Source organism: Ranitomeya imitator, chromosome 7 (assembly GCF_032444005.1).
Source record: "Ranitomeya imitator isolate aRanImi1 chromosome 7, aRanImi1.pri, whole genome shotgun sequence".
Lineage (NCBI taxonomy): Eukaryota > Metazoa > Chordata > Amphibia > Anura > Dendrobatidae > Ranitomeya > Ranitomeya imitator.
Window position 1 is genome coordinate 18083410 of NC_091288.1, and position 18228 is coordinate 18101637.

At 46.0% G+C, this 18228-nt stretch overlaps 1 protein-coding gene across 1 annotated transcript; it reads right to left on the bottom strand.

Annotated features, from left to right (window-relative positions):
- Positions 1-1149: 1149 nt before the first annotated feature.
- On the bottom strand, positions 1150-17974 carry MCM6 (minichromosome maintenance complex component 6). Its single transcript, XM_069732871.1, has 17 exons — positions 17777-17974; positions 15693-15839; positions 15473-15583; positions 14900-15149; positions 14644-14809; positions 6932-7077; positions 6460-6610; positions 6231-6372; positions 5401-5542; positions 4551-4658; positions 4308-4463; positions 3945-4073; positions 3691-3852; positions 3137-3263; positions 2888-3043; positions 2665-2804; positions 1150-2163 (listed from the first exon to the last, which is right to left on the bottom strand). The coding sequence occupies exons 1-17, from the start codon at positions 17884-17886 to the stop codon at positions 2044-2046; spliced, it is 2463 nt and encodes an 820-aa protein (XP_069588972.1). The 5' UTR covers positions 17887-17974; the 3' UTR covers positions 1150-2043.
- Positions 17975-18228: the final 254 nt, after the last annotated feature.

Consider the following 18228-nt stretch of genomic DNA (forward strand, 5'->3'; position numbering starts at 1 on the left):
AATGACAACAGATGGAAGCTCAGTAGAGCAAGCACTAGCCAGCTCAGCCCCCAAAACAGACATCACTCATGATGTTTTGAAGGGGGGGGGGGGGAAGAGCACAGTCTACAACAGTGACCGCAGTCCATGCCCCCCAATCAGAAAAAGGAAGTAGTAATAAAAAAAAAAACACACCTCTGTAATATATAAGGATATGGTCACTTGCAGCAGTTTTGGTGCAAATGTTAGAGTAATCAGCATGTTACATTTGGATTTCCTAGTAGTTTTGCAGCAGCTTTCACCATTTGCATTACAAAAGGGTTGAGGCCGCAGCACATTTCTACATCTGCAGAAAATGTTTCATTAATGTCTGCTGTATTGCGGTGTGCATTTTACGGGAAATCCACATCAAATCTGCAACAGTCCCAAAGTCATCAAGATCAGCGTTGTTCACATCAGGGTTGATGAGATGTGCTGGAGTCAGAATCAAGTTGCTCTAAAATTCTGTGACTTTTCAATGCTTTTTATGTCTGGTGTGACAGCTTTGATGCATTGGGATTAATATGTACAAATATCTTAAACCTGCATAGGTGAGGGACGAGCCTATATTTTATCAGCTGAATATCTCCATTATAAATAAGCTCTATCAGCTGTAACAATGGATGTCTGTGCGTTGGCTCAGTGGTTAGCACTGTTGCTTTGCAGCACTGGGGCCCTGGGTTCCAATGACATCTGCAAGGAGTCTGCATGTTCTCACCGTGTTTATGTGGGTATCTAGATGTGAGCCCCCAATGGGATGCATACAGCACACATATGGCTCTGGTATGGTAGAATATAAAGTTACTGCATGCGTTGCTCTGGTCCGCTTTACTATGAGGATGAGAGCACATTGGAGCAGAGATGCATGCAACATCAGGTCTGCAGTTTCTGCTTAGGAAACTCAGGTGTGTATTACAAACTAAATTTTGCACATTTTAAGAAATCTCATGTGAACGCTGCCGAGACTTGTTGTACCAAAAACTGACCATATGAAACAAGCAACCTATCAAATTATACTACGGATTTTACAGAATTTCTGCACACTTCACTCATTGCAATGTGAGCTACAGTGCAAGTTGTCATGCCGAGGACTTTAAACCTGCAGCACGAGGTTGTGAAAAAAAGAAGATATTAACACAAAAGTTGCAATGTATTTTGACAAATTTACAACACTTATTGTAAGCCGTATAAAATGACCTGGTGCGTAATACACAGGATAATATCCAGAGACAAAATGGCAGAAGGTAACTGGACAGAATAAAAGGCCAAAAATATTCAGAAAGATGAAGCATGAAATGTCTAATTACAGACTGAGAAACAGAACAGAAAGAAAATGCAAATAAAATGGTGATGTGTCAGTTCAAAGACATTTAAAGGGATGTTGTCGAATTTAATATTGATGGCCTTGAAATGAGTCAAAACTGCATAATTTCCTGGGGGGATCCCACAGCAAGCAGCTGAATAAAGAAGCAGCCGCCATCAAATCTACATCCATTTGAGAAGTGATCTGCAGTACCGGACACCGCCACAGGTGTATGGATGGCGCCATGTTGGGTTCTGCAGAAAAGTCACTGTTTCACTTTTGCCTCTGATTTGACAGTCCCAAAAGAACGACCATACGTCGATGGCCTCTTAGGAGTCACAGATATCTAAAAAGTCCCTTTAACAGGAAGGGAAAAAAAAAAAAAAAAAAACTGGACTGACATTCTGTAAAATGACTGAATCCTTTAAAAACTTCTTCCGCAGAAATTAGGACACCACGTTCAGGGTTCCAGGGCCCAAATACCAAATTTAGTTTACCAATAACATAAGCAATGATGGCTTGTGGTAAAACTGGTACAAGATATTTTTCCTTGCTTTGGTCACTGCAGAAAAGCAGATGAGGGAAAGTTGTTATAACCTAAGGAAATGTGTTACCCCAAAACTTAAGGAATAAAATGCGTGGGGGGGAAAAAAAAAAAAAAGTCTGAAGATAAAAAGTTCTAAAAAGTCCTTAGAAATAAAATTCCATGTGTCCGTGGATAATTAGTCCTCCAGTAAGTAGTTGGGGTTCACAACCAAGAAAGGGTCCTCGTCCTTCGTAGCATCCTCATCCTCTCTGGAGCCTTTCAGGCCGGTCTGTGACAATTCAATCAAGATTTGATCCTGAAAAGTAAAATCGAAAAACTTACAATAATGCATCTGTAAACATTACACAAGAATTAAGACGGGCGTACGGCTTTCCGGACCACGGTTATCTCACATGTAAAGCGCCATGGAATAAATGGCGCTATAATAAATAATAATAATCTAAGAGATTGGTAGTGAAATTGGCCCTAGCGTACGTTCGACACCCAACGGGATTGTGAGTTGCATCGGTTACAACCTGCCCACCGCTGCTGAACGTGTCAGCACTACATAGACTTGTCTGATGGCAGACATATTGCTTGCCATACAGACATGGATATAAGGCACCATGGAATTAATGGTGCTATATAAATAAATAATAATATGGCAACATTACAGCAGAACATCCAGGAGAGATAAGAGTGCGTTTCTCCAAATATGGAGTTTTCTAATAAATGAGGATTTGGCGCGTTAATTACAACAGAGCGGATTCCGCCGCCGTCTTATCTGTAGAAGCAAAATATAATCACAGCGACTCACGTAATGAACGAGCCGGTGAATCACTTTCTCAATGATTTGCTTGCGGTTAACGAGTTCTTCTTCAGAGTCGATTTCCGATTCAATCTCCTTCAGGTACCAGTTAATGAGCTCACTTTTCTTCTGGGAAGATTCATCATCATCTGCAAAAGAGCAAATAGCAAACATTGACCCCGATTGTGCCAGAATGGTACATTTATACACATATGACTGGAGAGAGACCGACCTTCCATCTTCCTCAGCTGCAGGACCAGAAGGTTGGAGATTCGCCTGTATTCTGTGAAGCTGAGACGCAGGGAAGGTTTAGGTGCAGATGTCTCCTTTGGTTCCTCAGCGTGGCCATTAATCCCATTTACGTGACCGTTGGGTATTCCGGCATCGCCTAACAAAAAAAAACAAAAAAAAAAAAACATAAAATTTAGTAAAGTGTGAACTTTTAAGACAAGACTTGCAGAAAGCAGGAACCAGGTCTCACCATTGACGTCTTCCTGATGCTCTTCCTCCATTTCTTCGTCTTGATCCAAGTTCACATCTGGAGTCTCAACCCGGATAATAGACTTGTTCAGTAACCGAAAAGCTTCTTTCACGTGTTTAGGATGTACCTAAAAGGTGAGAGGTGATGTTAGGACATTAATATAATTCACAGTGCGGGATAATGGGGCGAGAGAAAATCTAAGCAATGCTGCGATGATCGCATTATACGGAGATTCAAACTATAGAAAAAGACGAACTAGAGGTTATCCAGGACTTTAAAAAAAAAAAATCTGCAGTAGATTTAATAGCAAAAAGGGTGGTGATCCCCCAAATTATCCCCATTGCAAAACACGAAATACACAATAAGATCTACACAACGATGCTTCGGATTTAAAGTACTTCATGCTGGTCAATTTTTGATGCATCGTTGAAATGAGATTTAGTTGGATCTTATTTACATCGCTACTGTAATATTCAGTGGATTTTCAGCAAGCAAATCTTCAACATGCCAAGGTACTCCGTTCTCCTTTTCTATACAGCAAAATAAATCCTCACCTCATCGCTGCAGTGCATTCTCGCCATCGCCTCGGACAGACGGATCATGCTCTCCAGCTGTCGGACGGTAATTCTCCACGCGGATTTGGTGACCCCAGATCCATCTCTCTGACGCAGACGCTTGTACTGTTCCACTATGAAATTCTCTGAATCTTTGGAGATCTTTAAAAAAAATAAGTAAATAAATCTGGTTAGGTAAAAGAAAAAAAGAAGTACACAATGTCGAGGCTGAGACTTATTTATTGGGAACTCACTTTGGGCTTGAATTGGCGGGCGAAGAGCAGATATCTGCGGACTTCATCGAGGGTGTAGACTCTGTCGATAGACTCTTCGATCCTGGAGTGAAGATCCACAATACGTCGAGCAATGGCGTAATCAGTCACCTGAAATTATCACATCATTATATTTTTGGAGTTCCCATGCCCTACTGGGTAACAGAAAGGGGACTAACCCCCCAACAATTACTTTTACCACCATTCCTAAACTATTGGAAAACTTAATAAAACTTCAATTATTTTTTACTTTCAATTGAAAGGCAGCAGAGATATTGAAAAAAAGAAAAAAAAAAAGTTAGGAACTGGATCCTCATACGCTTGGGTTAAATGTAGATACTTTACCTCATTACATTCATCAACCAAAATGAAGAAAAGGTCAAATCTTGACATGATGGGAGCAGACAGGTTCACGTTTTGTTTCAGTGACTTTGATCGGTCGTATCGGCCCCCGACGGGATTTGCAGCCGCCAGGATGGACGTCCTCGCATTCAGTGTGGCCTTTTATAAAAGAAGGATAGGTCAGGGAAGTGATGTACGGCTTGTGATAACTGCTCCATCCTTGCACCGAGGGTCGGGGACGCTTACCTTAACACCAGCTTTGGTGATGGAAATGGTCTGCTGTTCCATAGCTTCGTGAATTGCGACTTGGTCCTTGAGGTCCATCTTGTCAAACTCATCGATACAACATACGCCCTGAAAAGGTTATAATACTGTGTGACCAGATGTCACCAAACTAGATATAAAGGACAAAAGCACAGATGTGTCCTCTCCTGAGAGCATAGCTGCTTGCCCCGGTGTTACTAGGCATTACTCGCAGCTCCGCAGGATGCTTGTACCTCTTGCAGACTGCGGTCACCGCTGCTCAATATATGCAGATGCTATGTGTAACATGCAAGATGTTGCAAAATCTGAGATTGGGATTAAAAGAGCAAGATCCTCCAATATGCTGGACTATGGAAATAACCCAACAGACAAGATGCTTAAATAAAATTATTGTGGCCTAAGTAGTAATAACTGACAGCGCAGATTTTCTTGTGCTGTTGGAGAACTGTAGGAGTTAATATAGGCAAACTATCATTTCTTATTGTCCTTCAGAGAATACTGAAGCAGGGTGAGACTAGTCCGCACGTGACCACAATTCTCTCCCAATTCAGCAGCTTGCTGACTTTAGACTTGACAACCCTTCAAGAAGATTTAAATAAAATATCTATATTCTAAAAACAATCCATCTACAGTTTGTGTCTGATAATGCCGCTCAGCCATATTCACTTCCATGGAGCGGAGCTGTAATATCAGACATCCATTAATAGAGGATTTGTAATAAGCAAATAGCAAAGTTGTAAGTTTTTACAAGCACTTTGCCATTGTACCTTTTTGTCAGGTTGAAAATAAAAACACATTAAGAAATTCAGAAATCAAAATCCAGGAGACTCACATTGTCGGCCAACATCAACGCTCCGGCCTCTATCACAAACTCATGAGACTCCTCGTCTTTCACTACCGCCGCAGTCAGACCGGCAGCACTGGAAGCCTTCCCGCTTGTGTACACGGCCCGGGGACTAAACTCCTCCACGTGCCTGTGAGGGTGGGAAACAATTGCACGAGTCAGTTCTTTTTTCCTAATTAAAACATGTGCATTAGCAGAACCAGTCAGCACCAAAATCCAATTCCGGTTATTTTACGAAAAAAAAAAAAAAAAAAAAAAAAAAAGGGGCGAATAGATAGGTCCAGACGAGAGTAATCTCAGTCAGCGTTCACGGCTAGTGTAATGTCCTAATGAACAAAGGCCGGGGGAAAGTTGTGTAACATGCACCGTGGAAGGACAACAGTCTCCGTGATTCCTCCTCGCAATGGGATTCATGGCATTAAAGATTCTCTACAGCAACTGCTTCGGTGTCATTTCATAGAAGGTAGGGTCCATCATATAACATGAGGCTATCTGCCGGGCCAAGATGCACGCCGCCTTATTATACAAGGTTACTGCTTTATCGCACGATAGTGTCCTAGCTGAACACAGATCGGGAAAACGTCTCAGACGCTTAAAGAGTCGATATTGACTCTTAGGAAGAAGGCTGCATCCAACAGGAGGCACAACAGTCCCTGCCGTGGTACTCTGTATACATCCATTACAGCCCGGAATTCTAGTTCAGGAGCCTGAAGCAGCCGTGTGATGATACAGCAGCCATATTGTCACTCCACTTTCCTGGAAACAATCGAGCTTGATTTGGATTTGTGTTTTAGAAGTGATTACAGCCCGACACTCACTTGAGAAACTGGCTCTTGGCTGTACTGGGGTCTCCAACAATGCACAGATTGACATCACCCCGCAGAGATGTGCCCTCCATGGTGGTCTTTGGAACGCCACCAAACAGCATAAGCAAGATGCCTCGCTTCACCTCGTCATTGCCTGCAGGGGAGGGAGATACAGGGTTATAGAATATATAAATGGCTGCGCAGTTTTTTTGCAGGAGTCGCACTGGGAGGCCTCGCTTACCGTGCACGGTGGGGAACAGGCTGGTGCACAGGTTGTGGTACAGGTTTTTGTCCTGACTCATTTCAAACACCTTCTCCCATTCCTTTGCAGACATCTGGTTCTTGATGCTCTCGGCAGTCATGTCTTCTTCATGAAGATCCTTGCCACCAAACTGAAAAGCAAAAGTAGGAGTCAGTCCTCGTTCTGAGCTAGATGGGTCTGAATTTACACCTATCATTCTTAGGGCTGAAGATGGCGAATTATCAGGTATACTTTAAATTTGGGGATAACACCAACTCGGGAGTATGGAACAAGGAACGCACTTAGGCTTGTCACAGAAGAAAATGGTAAAAGTTACAGAACATCTAGCATGGAAGATTTTACATATGTTTCACCATTAGTGAAAGTGACGACAGGGACCCCCACGGACGGGCATCTTCGCTCCAGGCTACTAGAATAAACTGTGGCTTGTCCTTGTCTCCATGTTACTCACCCTGGGATTTGTAGGAGCAACATAGCAAGCAAGGAATACGAGCCTGTAAGACAAGTCCCTGACTCCAAGAGCACGGAGACCACGGACTCCTTCAGCTTCGTAGCCCTCAGCTCCCCCGACCCGGGAACTGGTCTCAGCGCGGATGCCTGTGAGGAACAATGTAGGTTGTGCACTTTATACCAGACATCTTTTTTTTTTTTTTTTTGCAAAAATTTACAAAACAACTTCTACTGGCAAGATCACAGTGATAGGTTCTCAATAGCTGCAGTAATTAATGCAATTTGCTAACAATTATATCAAAACTGCTCCAGATGCAACAAGAGAGTCCAGAGGACAAGCCGCTGTGTGCAAAATAAAATCCCTTCAGACTTTCCATCCATGGGTCACAGTGTTACACCCCTGGGCACCAAGGGAGCTATGGGTGCATGTCCTTTTCCAACATTACACAAGAAATGCAAATCTCTGACTTAAGGGGTTTGTTCAATATCCTGAACTTCAATCCTGGAAGCAGAGATACTGCTGATGTGACACTTGGCAAATCCCATGCACAAGTTTTATTATTAACAGAGCAAGTGCCGAAAACTTGTCAGACACCAAAGATGGAAGTCAGCTTGATACAGAAGTTAATCTGGAAGGAGAATACCTTCAAGGATACAGCATCATACATGGATCTAAAGGACCCCGTGTAGCAATTTACCGTATATACTCGAGTACAAGCCGATATTTTCAGCCCACTTTTTTGGGCTGAAAGTCCCCCTCTCGGCTTATACTCGGGTCACACCCAGGGGTCGGCTGGGGAGGGGCAGCAGAGCTGTGTAATAATACTCACCTGCTCCTGGCGCGGTCCCTGGTTCCCCAGCAGCTTCTTCCTGTAGTGAGCGGTCACATGGTACCGCTCATTACAGTAATGAATATGGACCCGACTCCCATAGGGGTGGAGCCGCATATTCATTACTGTAATGAGCGGTACCATGTGACCACTCACTACAGGAAGAAGCTGCCAGAGTCGGGGAACCAGGGACCACGCCAGGAGGTGAATGTAACTCAGTGCACGATATTCACCTGCTCTCCGTTCCACCATTGGCGCCGCTGCGTCTTCCGCATCCACTGCAGTGACGCTCAGGTCAGAGGGCGCGATGACGCGATTAGTGTGCGCCGCCCTCTGCCTGAACGTCGGTGCACAGGACGGAGAAGACAGAGGCGGTGGAACGCGGAGCAGGTGAATATCGCAAGTGCCGGGGGCCTGAGAGGTATGTGATTTTTTTAATTTTTTTTTATTCTTTTTATTAATTAATCGCAGCAACAGCATATGGGGCAAATCTCTGTATGGAGCATCTTATGTGGCCATGTGCAGCATTATATGGGGCAAATATCTGTATGGGGCATCTTATCTACTATATAATTGTCTAAGGGTCACTTCCATCTTTGTCTGTCCTGTCTTTCTGTCTGTCACGGATATTCATTGGTCGCTGCCTGTCATGGCATCCAAATTACTGATTGGTTGTGGCAAAATGCCCACAACCAATCAGCGACGGGTACAGTCCGGCGGCAATATGGCCGCTCTTTCCTCCCCGCAGTCAGTGCCCGCTCTATACTCCCCTCCAGTCAGCCCTCACACAGGGTTAATGCCAGCGTTACCGGAGCGCGGTGTAACGCACTCCGGTTACGCAGCTATTAACCCTGTGTGACCAACTTTTTACTATTGATGCTGCGTATGCAGCATCAATAGTAAAAAGATCTAATGTTACAAATCAGAATAAAAAAAAAAAAAAAGAAAAAGGTTATTCTCACCCTCCGCTGTCGCGTTCTCTTCTCGGCAGTGCAAGCGGCAGGTTCCGGGGCCAAGAATGGTATGCGAGAAGGACCTTCCATGACGTCACGGTCATGTGACTGCGACATCACAGGTCCTGCGCCAATACCAACCCTGGGACTGGAAGCTGCCCCGTTCACTGCACACAGGCGACAGGACTACAAGGGGCCCTCGAAAGGGGAGTATATGTTTATTTTTTAAACCTGTTACCTACGTGGCTGGGCAATATACTACGTGGACATGCATATTCTAGAATACCCAATGCGTTAGAATCGGGCCACATCTAGTGGGGCCATAATCCATATTTGTGCAGCATTATACGGGTCAAATGATTCTATGGAGCATCTTATGGGGACATAATCAGCATTTGTGCAGCATTGTATGGGGCAAATGTCTGTATGGAGCATCTTATGGGGCCATAATTAACATTTGTGCAGCATTATATGGGGCATACTTTAATATGGAGCTTCTTATGGGACCCATCATACACTGTATGGAGCATTATATGGGGCATATTTTAATATGGAGCATCTTATGGGGCTCCTGATTCAATATGGATATTCAAAAAGACTTAACCTACTGATGTCTCAATTAAGTTTACATTTATTGGTATCTATTTGTATTTTTGATATTTACCAGTAGCTGCTGCATTTTCCACCCTAGGCTTATACTCGAGTCAAAGTTTTCCCAGTTTTTCGTGGCAAAATTAGGAGGGGGGGGGGGGGGGTCAGCTTATACTCGTGTATATACGGTAATCTTCATTTACATCACAAGATTATCAGGAACAGTTCCTAGGAATGCTGGTTTCATGATAATCTTGCAAAAACCAGTGTTCATAAGACAAAATGATCACAAAAGAGTAGTCCTTGCAGGAGCACCATCCTGTATAATCAGGACTCTGCCCAGAAAAATGGCTGAGCCCTGTAAAGGTACCTTCACACATAACGATTTAGTTAACGATATCGTTGCAACGTCACGCTTTTTGTGACGTAGCAACGATCCCGCTAACGATCTCGTTATGTTTGACAGCGACCAACGATCAGGCCCCTGCTGGGAGATCGTTGGTCGCTGGGGAATGATCAGGACTTTTTTTGGTCGCTGATCACCCGCTGTCATCGCTGGATCGGCGTGTGCGACGCCGATCCAGAGATGTGTTCACTGGTAACCAGGGTAAATATCGGGTTACTAAGCGTAGGGCCGCGCTTAGTAACCCGATATTTACCCTGGTTACCATTGTAAAAGTGAAAAAAAACCAAAAATCACTACATACATACTCACATTCCGATGTCTGTCACGTCCCCCGCCGTCAGCTTCCCTGCACTGACTGTCAGCGCCGGCCGTAAAGCAGAACACAGCGGTGACGTCACTGCTGTGCTCTGCTTTACGGCTGGCGCTGACAGTCAGTGCAGGGAAGCTGACGGCGGGGGACGTGACAGACATCGGAATGTGAGTATGTATGTAGTGGTTTTTTATTTTCACTTTTACAATGGTAACCAGGGTAAATATCGGGTTACTAAGCGCGGCCCTGCACTTAGTAACCCGATGTTTACCCTGGTTACATGGGGACTTCGGCATCGTTGAAGACAGTTTCAACGATGCCGAAGTCGTTCCCCTGATCTTTGGTCGCTGGAGAGAACTGTCTGTGTGACAGCTCCTCAGCGACCACACAACGACTTACCAACGATCACGGCCAGGTCGTATCGCTGGTCGTGATCGTTGGCAAGTCGTTTAGTGTAACGGTACCTTAACCCCTTAGTGACGGAGCCAAATTTTTGAAATCTGACCAGTGTCACGTTATGTAGTAATGACTCTGCAACACCAACAAATCCCAGTGATTTTGCGATTGTTTTTTCGTGACACATTATACTTTATGATAATGGTAAATTTAGGTCAATATGTTTTGTGTTTATAAAAAATATGAAAAATTTGAGAAAAATGTTAAAAAATTAGCAATTTTCAAAGTTTGAATGATTATCCCTTTAATCCAGATAGTCATACCACAGCAAAACATTAATAAATAACATTTCCCACATGTCGGCTTTACATCAGCACCATTTGTAAAATGTTTTTATTTTGTTAGCATTTTAGGAGGTTTAAAAATGTAGTCGCAATTTTCCATTTTTTCAAGGAAATTTACAACATTTATTATTTTAGGGAACTATCGATGTTTGAATTGACTTTAGGGGTCTCATGTTGGGAAACCCCCAATAGCGATACCATTTTAAAAACAGCACCCCCAGACATATTGAACACTGCAGTCAGGTAGTTCATTAACCCTTCAGGTGCTTTACAGGAATTAATGCAAAGTGGTATGACAAATGAAAATGTGTATTTTTACCACCTAAATGACAGTAACTTCTGAACAGGTTACAACAGCCGACAGACTAAGGCCGCTATTTGGTCATGAATTGCCATCGCAAACATCAGGACCACACAATCATGATCTGAGGGCACCAATTGGGATAAATAGGAAGCCCCCACACTACAGGTCCTTCTCAAAAAATTAGCATATAGTGTTAAATTTCATTATTTACCATAATGTAATGATTACAATTAAACTTTCATATATTATAGATTCATTATCCACCAACTGAAATTTGTCAGGTCTTTTATTGTTTTAATACTGATGATTTTGGCATACAACTCCTGATAACCCAAAAAACCTGTCTCAATAAATTAGCATATTTCACCCATCCAATCAAATAAAAGTGTTTTTTAATAACAAACAAAAAAAACAACAAATAATAATGTTCAGTTATGCACTCAATACTTGGTCGGGAATCCTTTGGCAGAAATGACTGCTTCAATGCGGCGTGGCATGGAGGCAATCAGCCTGTGACACTGCTGAGATGTTATGGAGGCCCAGGATGCTTCAATAGCGGCCTTAAGGTACCGTCACACATAGCGACGCTGCAGCGATACCGACAACGATCCGGATCGCTGCAGCGTCGCTGTTTGGTCGCTGGAGAGCTGTCACACAGACAGCTCTCCAGCGACCAACGATCCCGAGGTCCCCGGTAACCAGGGTAAACATCGGGTAACTAAGCGCAGGGCCGCGCTTAGTAACCCGATGTTTACCCTGGCTACCATCCTAAAAAGTAAAAAAAACAAACGCTACATACTTACCTTCCGCTGTCTGTCCTCGGCGCTCTGCTTCTCTGGTCTGGCTGTGAGCGCCGGGCAGCCAGAAAGCAGAGCGGTGACGTCGCCGCTCTGCTTTCCGGCTGACCGACGCTCACAGCCAGAGCAGGAGGAGTGCAGAGCACAGCGCTGGAGGACAGACGGCTGTAGGTAAGTATGTAGTGTTTGTTTTTTTACTTTTAGGATGGTAACCAGGGTAAACATCGGGTTACTAAGCGCGGCCCTGCGCTTAGTTACCCGATGTTTACCCTGGTTACCAGCAAAGACATCGCTGAATCGGTGTCACACACGCCAATTCAGCGATGTCTACGGGGAGTCCAGCGACGAAATAAAGTTCTGGACTTTCTTCCCCGACCAGCGATCTCCAAGCAGGGGCCTGATCGCTGCTGCCTGTCACACTGGACGATATCGCTAGCGAGGACGCTGCAACGTCACGGATCGCTAGCGATATCGTCTAGTGTGACAGTACCTATAAGCTCATCCAGAGTGTTGGGTCTTGCGTCTCTCAACTTTCTCTTCACAATATCCCACAGATTCTCTATGGGGTTCAGGTCAGGAGAGTTGGCAGGCCAATTGAGCACAGTAATACCATGGTCAGTAAACCATTTACCAGTGGTTTTGGCACTGTGAGCAGGTGCCAGGTCGTGCTGAAAAATGAAATCTTCATCTCCATAAAGCATTTCAGCCGATGGAAGCATGAAGTGCTCCAAAATCTCCTGATAGCTAGCTGCATTGACCCTGCCCTTGATGAAACACAGTGGACCAACACCAGCAGCTGACATGGCACCCCACACCATCACTGACTGTGGGTACTTGACACTGGACTTCAGGCATTTTGGCATTTCCTTCTCCCCAGTCTTCCTCCAGACTCTGGCACCTTGATTTCCGAATGACATGCAAAATTTGCTTTCATCAGAAAAAAGTACTTGGGACCACTTAGCAACAGTCCAGTGCTGCTTCTCTGTAGCCCAGGTCAGGCGCCTCTGCCGCTGTTTATGGTTCAAAAGTGGCTTTACCTGGGGAATGCGGCACCTGTAGCCCATTTCCTGCACACGCCTGTGCACGGTGGCTCTGGATGTTTCCACACCAGACTCAGTCCACTGCTTCCTCAGGTTCCCCAAGGTCTGGAATCGGTCCTTCTCCACAATCTTCCTCAGGGTCCGGTCTCCTCTTCTCGTTGTACAGCGTTTTCTGCCACATTGTTTCCTTCCAACAGACTTACCATTGAGGTGCCTTGATACAGCACTCTGGGAACAGCCTATTTGTTGAGAAATTTCTTTCTGGGTCTTACCCTCTTGCTTGAGGGTGTCAATGATGGCCTTCTTGACATCTGTCAGGTCGCTAGTCTAAAGGTACCTTCACACATAACGATATTGTTAACGATATCGTTGCTATTTGTGACGTAGCAACGATATCGTTAATGAAATCGTTATGTGTGACAGCGACCAACGATCAGGCCCCTGCTGGGAGATCGTTGGTCGCTGAGGAAAGTCCAGAACTTTATTTCGTCGCTGGACTCCCTGGAGACATCGCTGGATCGGCGTGTGTGACACCGATCCAGCGATGTCTTCACTGGTAACCAGGGTAAACATCGGGTAACTAAGCGCAGGGCCGCGCTTAGTAACCCGATGTTTACCCTGGTTACCATGCTAAAAGTAAAAAAAAACAAACACTACATACTTACCTACCGCTGTCTGTCCTCCAGCGCTGCGCTCTGCACTCCTCCTGTACTGGCTGTGAGCCGGAAAGCAGAGCGGTGACGTCACCGCTCTGCTTTCCGGCTCCCAGACAGTACAAGAGGAGAGCAGAGAAGCAGAGCACAGCGCTGGAGGACAGACGGTTGTAGGTAAGTATCTAGTGTTTGTTTTTTTTACTTTTAGCATGGTAACCAGGGTAAACATCGGGTTACTAAGCGCGGCCCTGCGCTTAGTTACCCGATGTTTACCCTGGTTACCGGCATCGTTGGTCGCTGGAGAGCGGTCTGTGTGACAGCTCTCCAGCGACCAAACAGCGACGCTGCAGCGATCCGGATCGTTGTCGGTATCGCTGCAGCGTCGCTAAATGTGAAGGGGCCTTTACCCATGATGGGGGTTTTGAGTAATGAACCAGGCAGGGAGTTTATAAAAGCCTCAGGTATCTTTTGCATGTGTTTAGAGTTAATTAGTTGATTCAGAAGATTAGGGTAATAGGTCGTTTAGAGAACCTTTTCTTGATATGCTAATTTATTGAGACAGGTTTTTTGGGTTATCAGGAGTTGTATGCCAAAATCATCAGTATTAAAACAATAAAAGACCTGACAAATTTCAGTTGGTGGATAATGAATCTATAATATATGAAAGTTTAATTGTAATCATTACATTATGGTAAATAATGAAATTTAACACTATATGCTAATTTTTTGAGAAGGACCTGTATGTTAACCATTTATAATGATGTAGTCACTATTGACAGCAGCATCTAAGGGGTTAAACAGATTTGGACGGTGCAAACACTGATCGTGGCTGATGCAGAAAGTTGTCAGTTATAGTGTACAGCCGACAGCTGCTGGATTGTCACCTGTGTGGGGAGGCTATTCTCTTATATCTCAAGTCAGTTAAAAGACGTATTGGCCGTCATTAAGGGGTTAAGGTTTACTGATCAGAGGTCTCTGGTGCCGCCTGTGGGTCTGTGTAAACAGATCTTTAGATATGAAATCAATGTCCTCTGATACAACAGAAGATATCCATAGCAGTTTATCTTTAGATGTCTCACATATCAGTACCTGGGGTAGAAAGCTGAGACACATCAGGGACCACAATGAGACACCCTGTGAAGTCACATCTGTCGCCAGCCTGACACGACTCCACTGCTTCTGCACGCAGTATCACCTCGAGGCTGCGAGGAATGCTGCCCCGGGGGAGCTCAGCCTGTGTTTCCTGGACACGGACCTGCAAAAACAACAAGGCTGGAGTCAGCAGTCATACACTACAATATACCAAACATCTCTTAAAGGGATTCTCCACAGCACGAAACATTACCTTCTGGAAATCCACAAATCTGGACTTGTTGGTGTCCAGCATGAACCTCCTCCTGTTGGCGCACACCGGGTTCCTGCAGATACTCGGTTGTGTGTACTTGAACTGCTGCTCCACATCTTTGACCAGGGTCTGACAGTCCAAACACAAGAAGGTGCCGCTGACCAGCTCGGGATGCACGGGATGGGTCCGCACCACCTGACCACTGATCCTCATCAGGGATCCGATGCGGGGAGTAGTCAGCTCCCGAATCCTGAGAACAGAGTCACAGTCAGTGGATATTTCACTACTAATGACTGTAGATTATAGAGGTGCTGCATCCACCCTGTCCACTGTATGTTTACCTTCAGCCTCGGGATAAACCGTCCAAATCAGTGAGTTACATGATCAGTCAGCCCCATATTTAATGGGATGCTGACATCACTAGATGCATTATTGCATGGACCAGCTGGATCTGACTGAAGAGACCCCATAAATGGAAAGGAACCGCTAATGAGCTTGATCTGCAGCAAGCGCTAATGACGACATCTGCCTCCAAAGATAATTAGTCTGTGTTTTCATACAGAAGCCTCTTACTTGTGTCTGGTTGGAAGGTCTTGGAAAGCCAGATAAAACTCCTTGTTTTGTGGAACATTGCCGTGGTCCCTCGCAAATGCCCGGACTGCTCTGCACAGGAATGGGTAGACTCTAAAGGAGGAAAGTCATGATGAGCGACCGGTCGCCTCAGACACATCTTTTGGTAACTGTTGGCCATCATCATCATCCCCACCATCATCATTATCATCAGTGGCCTCACCTGTAGAACTCCTCTTGCACCGTGGTTGCCAGCTGCTGGTTGTACTGCTCCAGGTCCTGGAAGCTGACGAGCAGCGTGTTCCTCTCGGGCCGGATCAGCTCCTCCGCGTCACTCTTATACTTTATTTCTCCATCGGGATTTTGGAACCTTAAGTTTATAGTGGAAAAAAAATTAATGCCATTTACACCTTACAATAATCAGGGCGACCAGATGGTTTCTCTCCACCCTGTGGTATACTACATATAATGTAATTTTTGGATTTTGCATAGCGACCAAGTTTAATTCCAGATGGGGATATTCCTATTATTGTGTGTGTCATATTACCAACGATATGCCATCACTTCAAGACCCCTAGCAGTAATGAGCTGAAGGACCATTCCCCTGCAATTGCTGCCTGCACTGGCCGGGCTGCAGTCCAGGACACAGGATCTCTTCTGACCATCTGTGTCCAAACTAGAGATAGATCATCGCGAAATTGTGCAATTACACTGGATGATTATCGAGGATGAGAAGTCCTAGGAACTCAAGTTTACCTAGAATTGAGCAGTGTAATCCAGCTGCTGATCACATGACAAACGAGCAAAACGCTTATTATCAGGACATGTGCTGCCAAGAATAATATTTTATGCACACCAGAACAATAGCATTAAAGGGAACCTGTCACCCCCAAAATGGAAGGTGAGCTAAGCCCACCGGCATCAGGGGCTTATCTATAGCATTCTGTAATGCATTCTGTAATGCTGTAGATAAGCCCCCGATGTATCCTGAAAGATGAGAAAAAGAGGTTATATTATACTCACCCAGGGGCGGTCCGGTTCTGGTCCGATGGGTGTCGCGGTCCGGGGCCTCCTATCTTCTTACGATGACGTCCTCTTCTTCACGCTGCGGCTCCGGCGCAGGCGTACTTTGTCTTTCCTGCTGAGGGCAGAGCAAAGTACTGCAGTGCGCAGGCGCCGGGAAAGGTCAGAGAGGCCTAGAACCTGCGCACTGCAGTACTTTGCCCTCAACAGGGCAGACAAAGTACACCGGAGTGTGAAGACCAGAGGACGTCATCGTAAGAAGATAGGAGGCCCCGGACCGGACGCCCATCGTATCGGGATCGCCCCTGGGTGAGTATAAATTAACCTGTTTTTCTTACCTTTCAGGATACATCGGGGGCTTATCTACAGCATTACAGAATGCATTACAGAATGCTGGAGATAAGCCCCTGATGCCGGTGGGCTTAGCTCATCTTTGATTTTGGGGGTGACAGGTTCCCTTTAATGATCATTCTGTGCTCATGGAAGCGAGGTCGTCCTGTCGCCGTTGGGCTTCCATGTAGCTGATCAGCAGTGGTCTGTGGCCACGGGTCGGCCAGCGTCCATGCACGTTACGGGTATACTCCACGCAGCACAGCGCCAGCATTGTGCAGGAGACCGTCGCACTAACTGAAGAAATCTGCCGCGGATTTATAAACACGCAGGGTTGGATACAGGTTTTGCTCCGGATAATGTGCAGCGTGTCGGACGCACAGTGTGTACATGCGCCGTTCCGTGGGCGCAGCAGCCATATAAAGCCTCTCTATAAGGCCATGTGCACACAGAGGTTGTTACATGTCAAGCAGATGACGATGTCAGACCGCGCATGTAAACCTGGATCTGCACGGCCGCCGCTGGGGGCACTTAAAGGGGATGTCTCGAGTTTCCATCTTGTGGAGCCCCCCCCCGGCCTCTGATGACAGATCTACCTGTGCAGCATCGGGGGAGGGGACACAGGCCGGACCCTGCTCCTGAGCAGTCTGCAGGCCCTGCCTAGGAAACCGGCCACTCCAGGCTGTAGAGGTGGCCGGTAACCTAAGCAACGGGCAGTAAACTATCGGACAGTCCACCTGATCATCACTGCAGACTAGTTATTGCCACTTTACCCATTAACAGGACAGAAGCCGCAATGGCAGCAGCGCCAGGGGGGGTATTGCCCGTACAGGAGGCAGTTACCCATAGCAACCACATCCCCTGGGGCAGATGAAGCCCTCTGTCTGCTGCCCCCGGGGGTCCCGGCCTCTCCGTGCCCCCACCCGCAGCTATGATGGCGGACGGGACACTCACTCCTCCAAGAAGTCCTGGAACAGTTTCTGGCACTTCTCCGCCACCTCGTCCTTCACTTGCTGGGCGGCGGCGGCGGCCGCGGCGGTCACGTTGGCTTCGGCTACGTCCATCGTCCTCTCGGTTCTTTCCGACCGGAGAAGCCGCTTCCTGCTCGCTGGGAGGACAACGCTGGAGTTTCGCGCCAATCTCCGGCACCACGTGACCGGTTTCGCGCCAGTCGCAGCCAATAGCGGCAGAGGGATGGTGCAAGTTTTCGCGCCATTGAGGAAGGAGGCGGATCAGCGCAGGCTAAGAGTTAACTCGTTGTTCCCTGGACAGAGTTGGCAGCCAGTGTAGTGGTGAGAGCGCCACCTAGCGGGGAAAGGAAGACGTTCACATGCAAGGCCTGTCAGATCTCATACACACTGTGCCACACTCATTATATTTGCTTTTCAGTCTTTTTAATTTTTCAC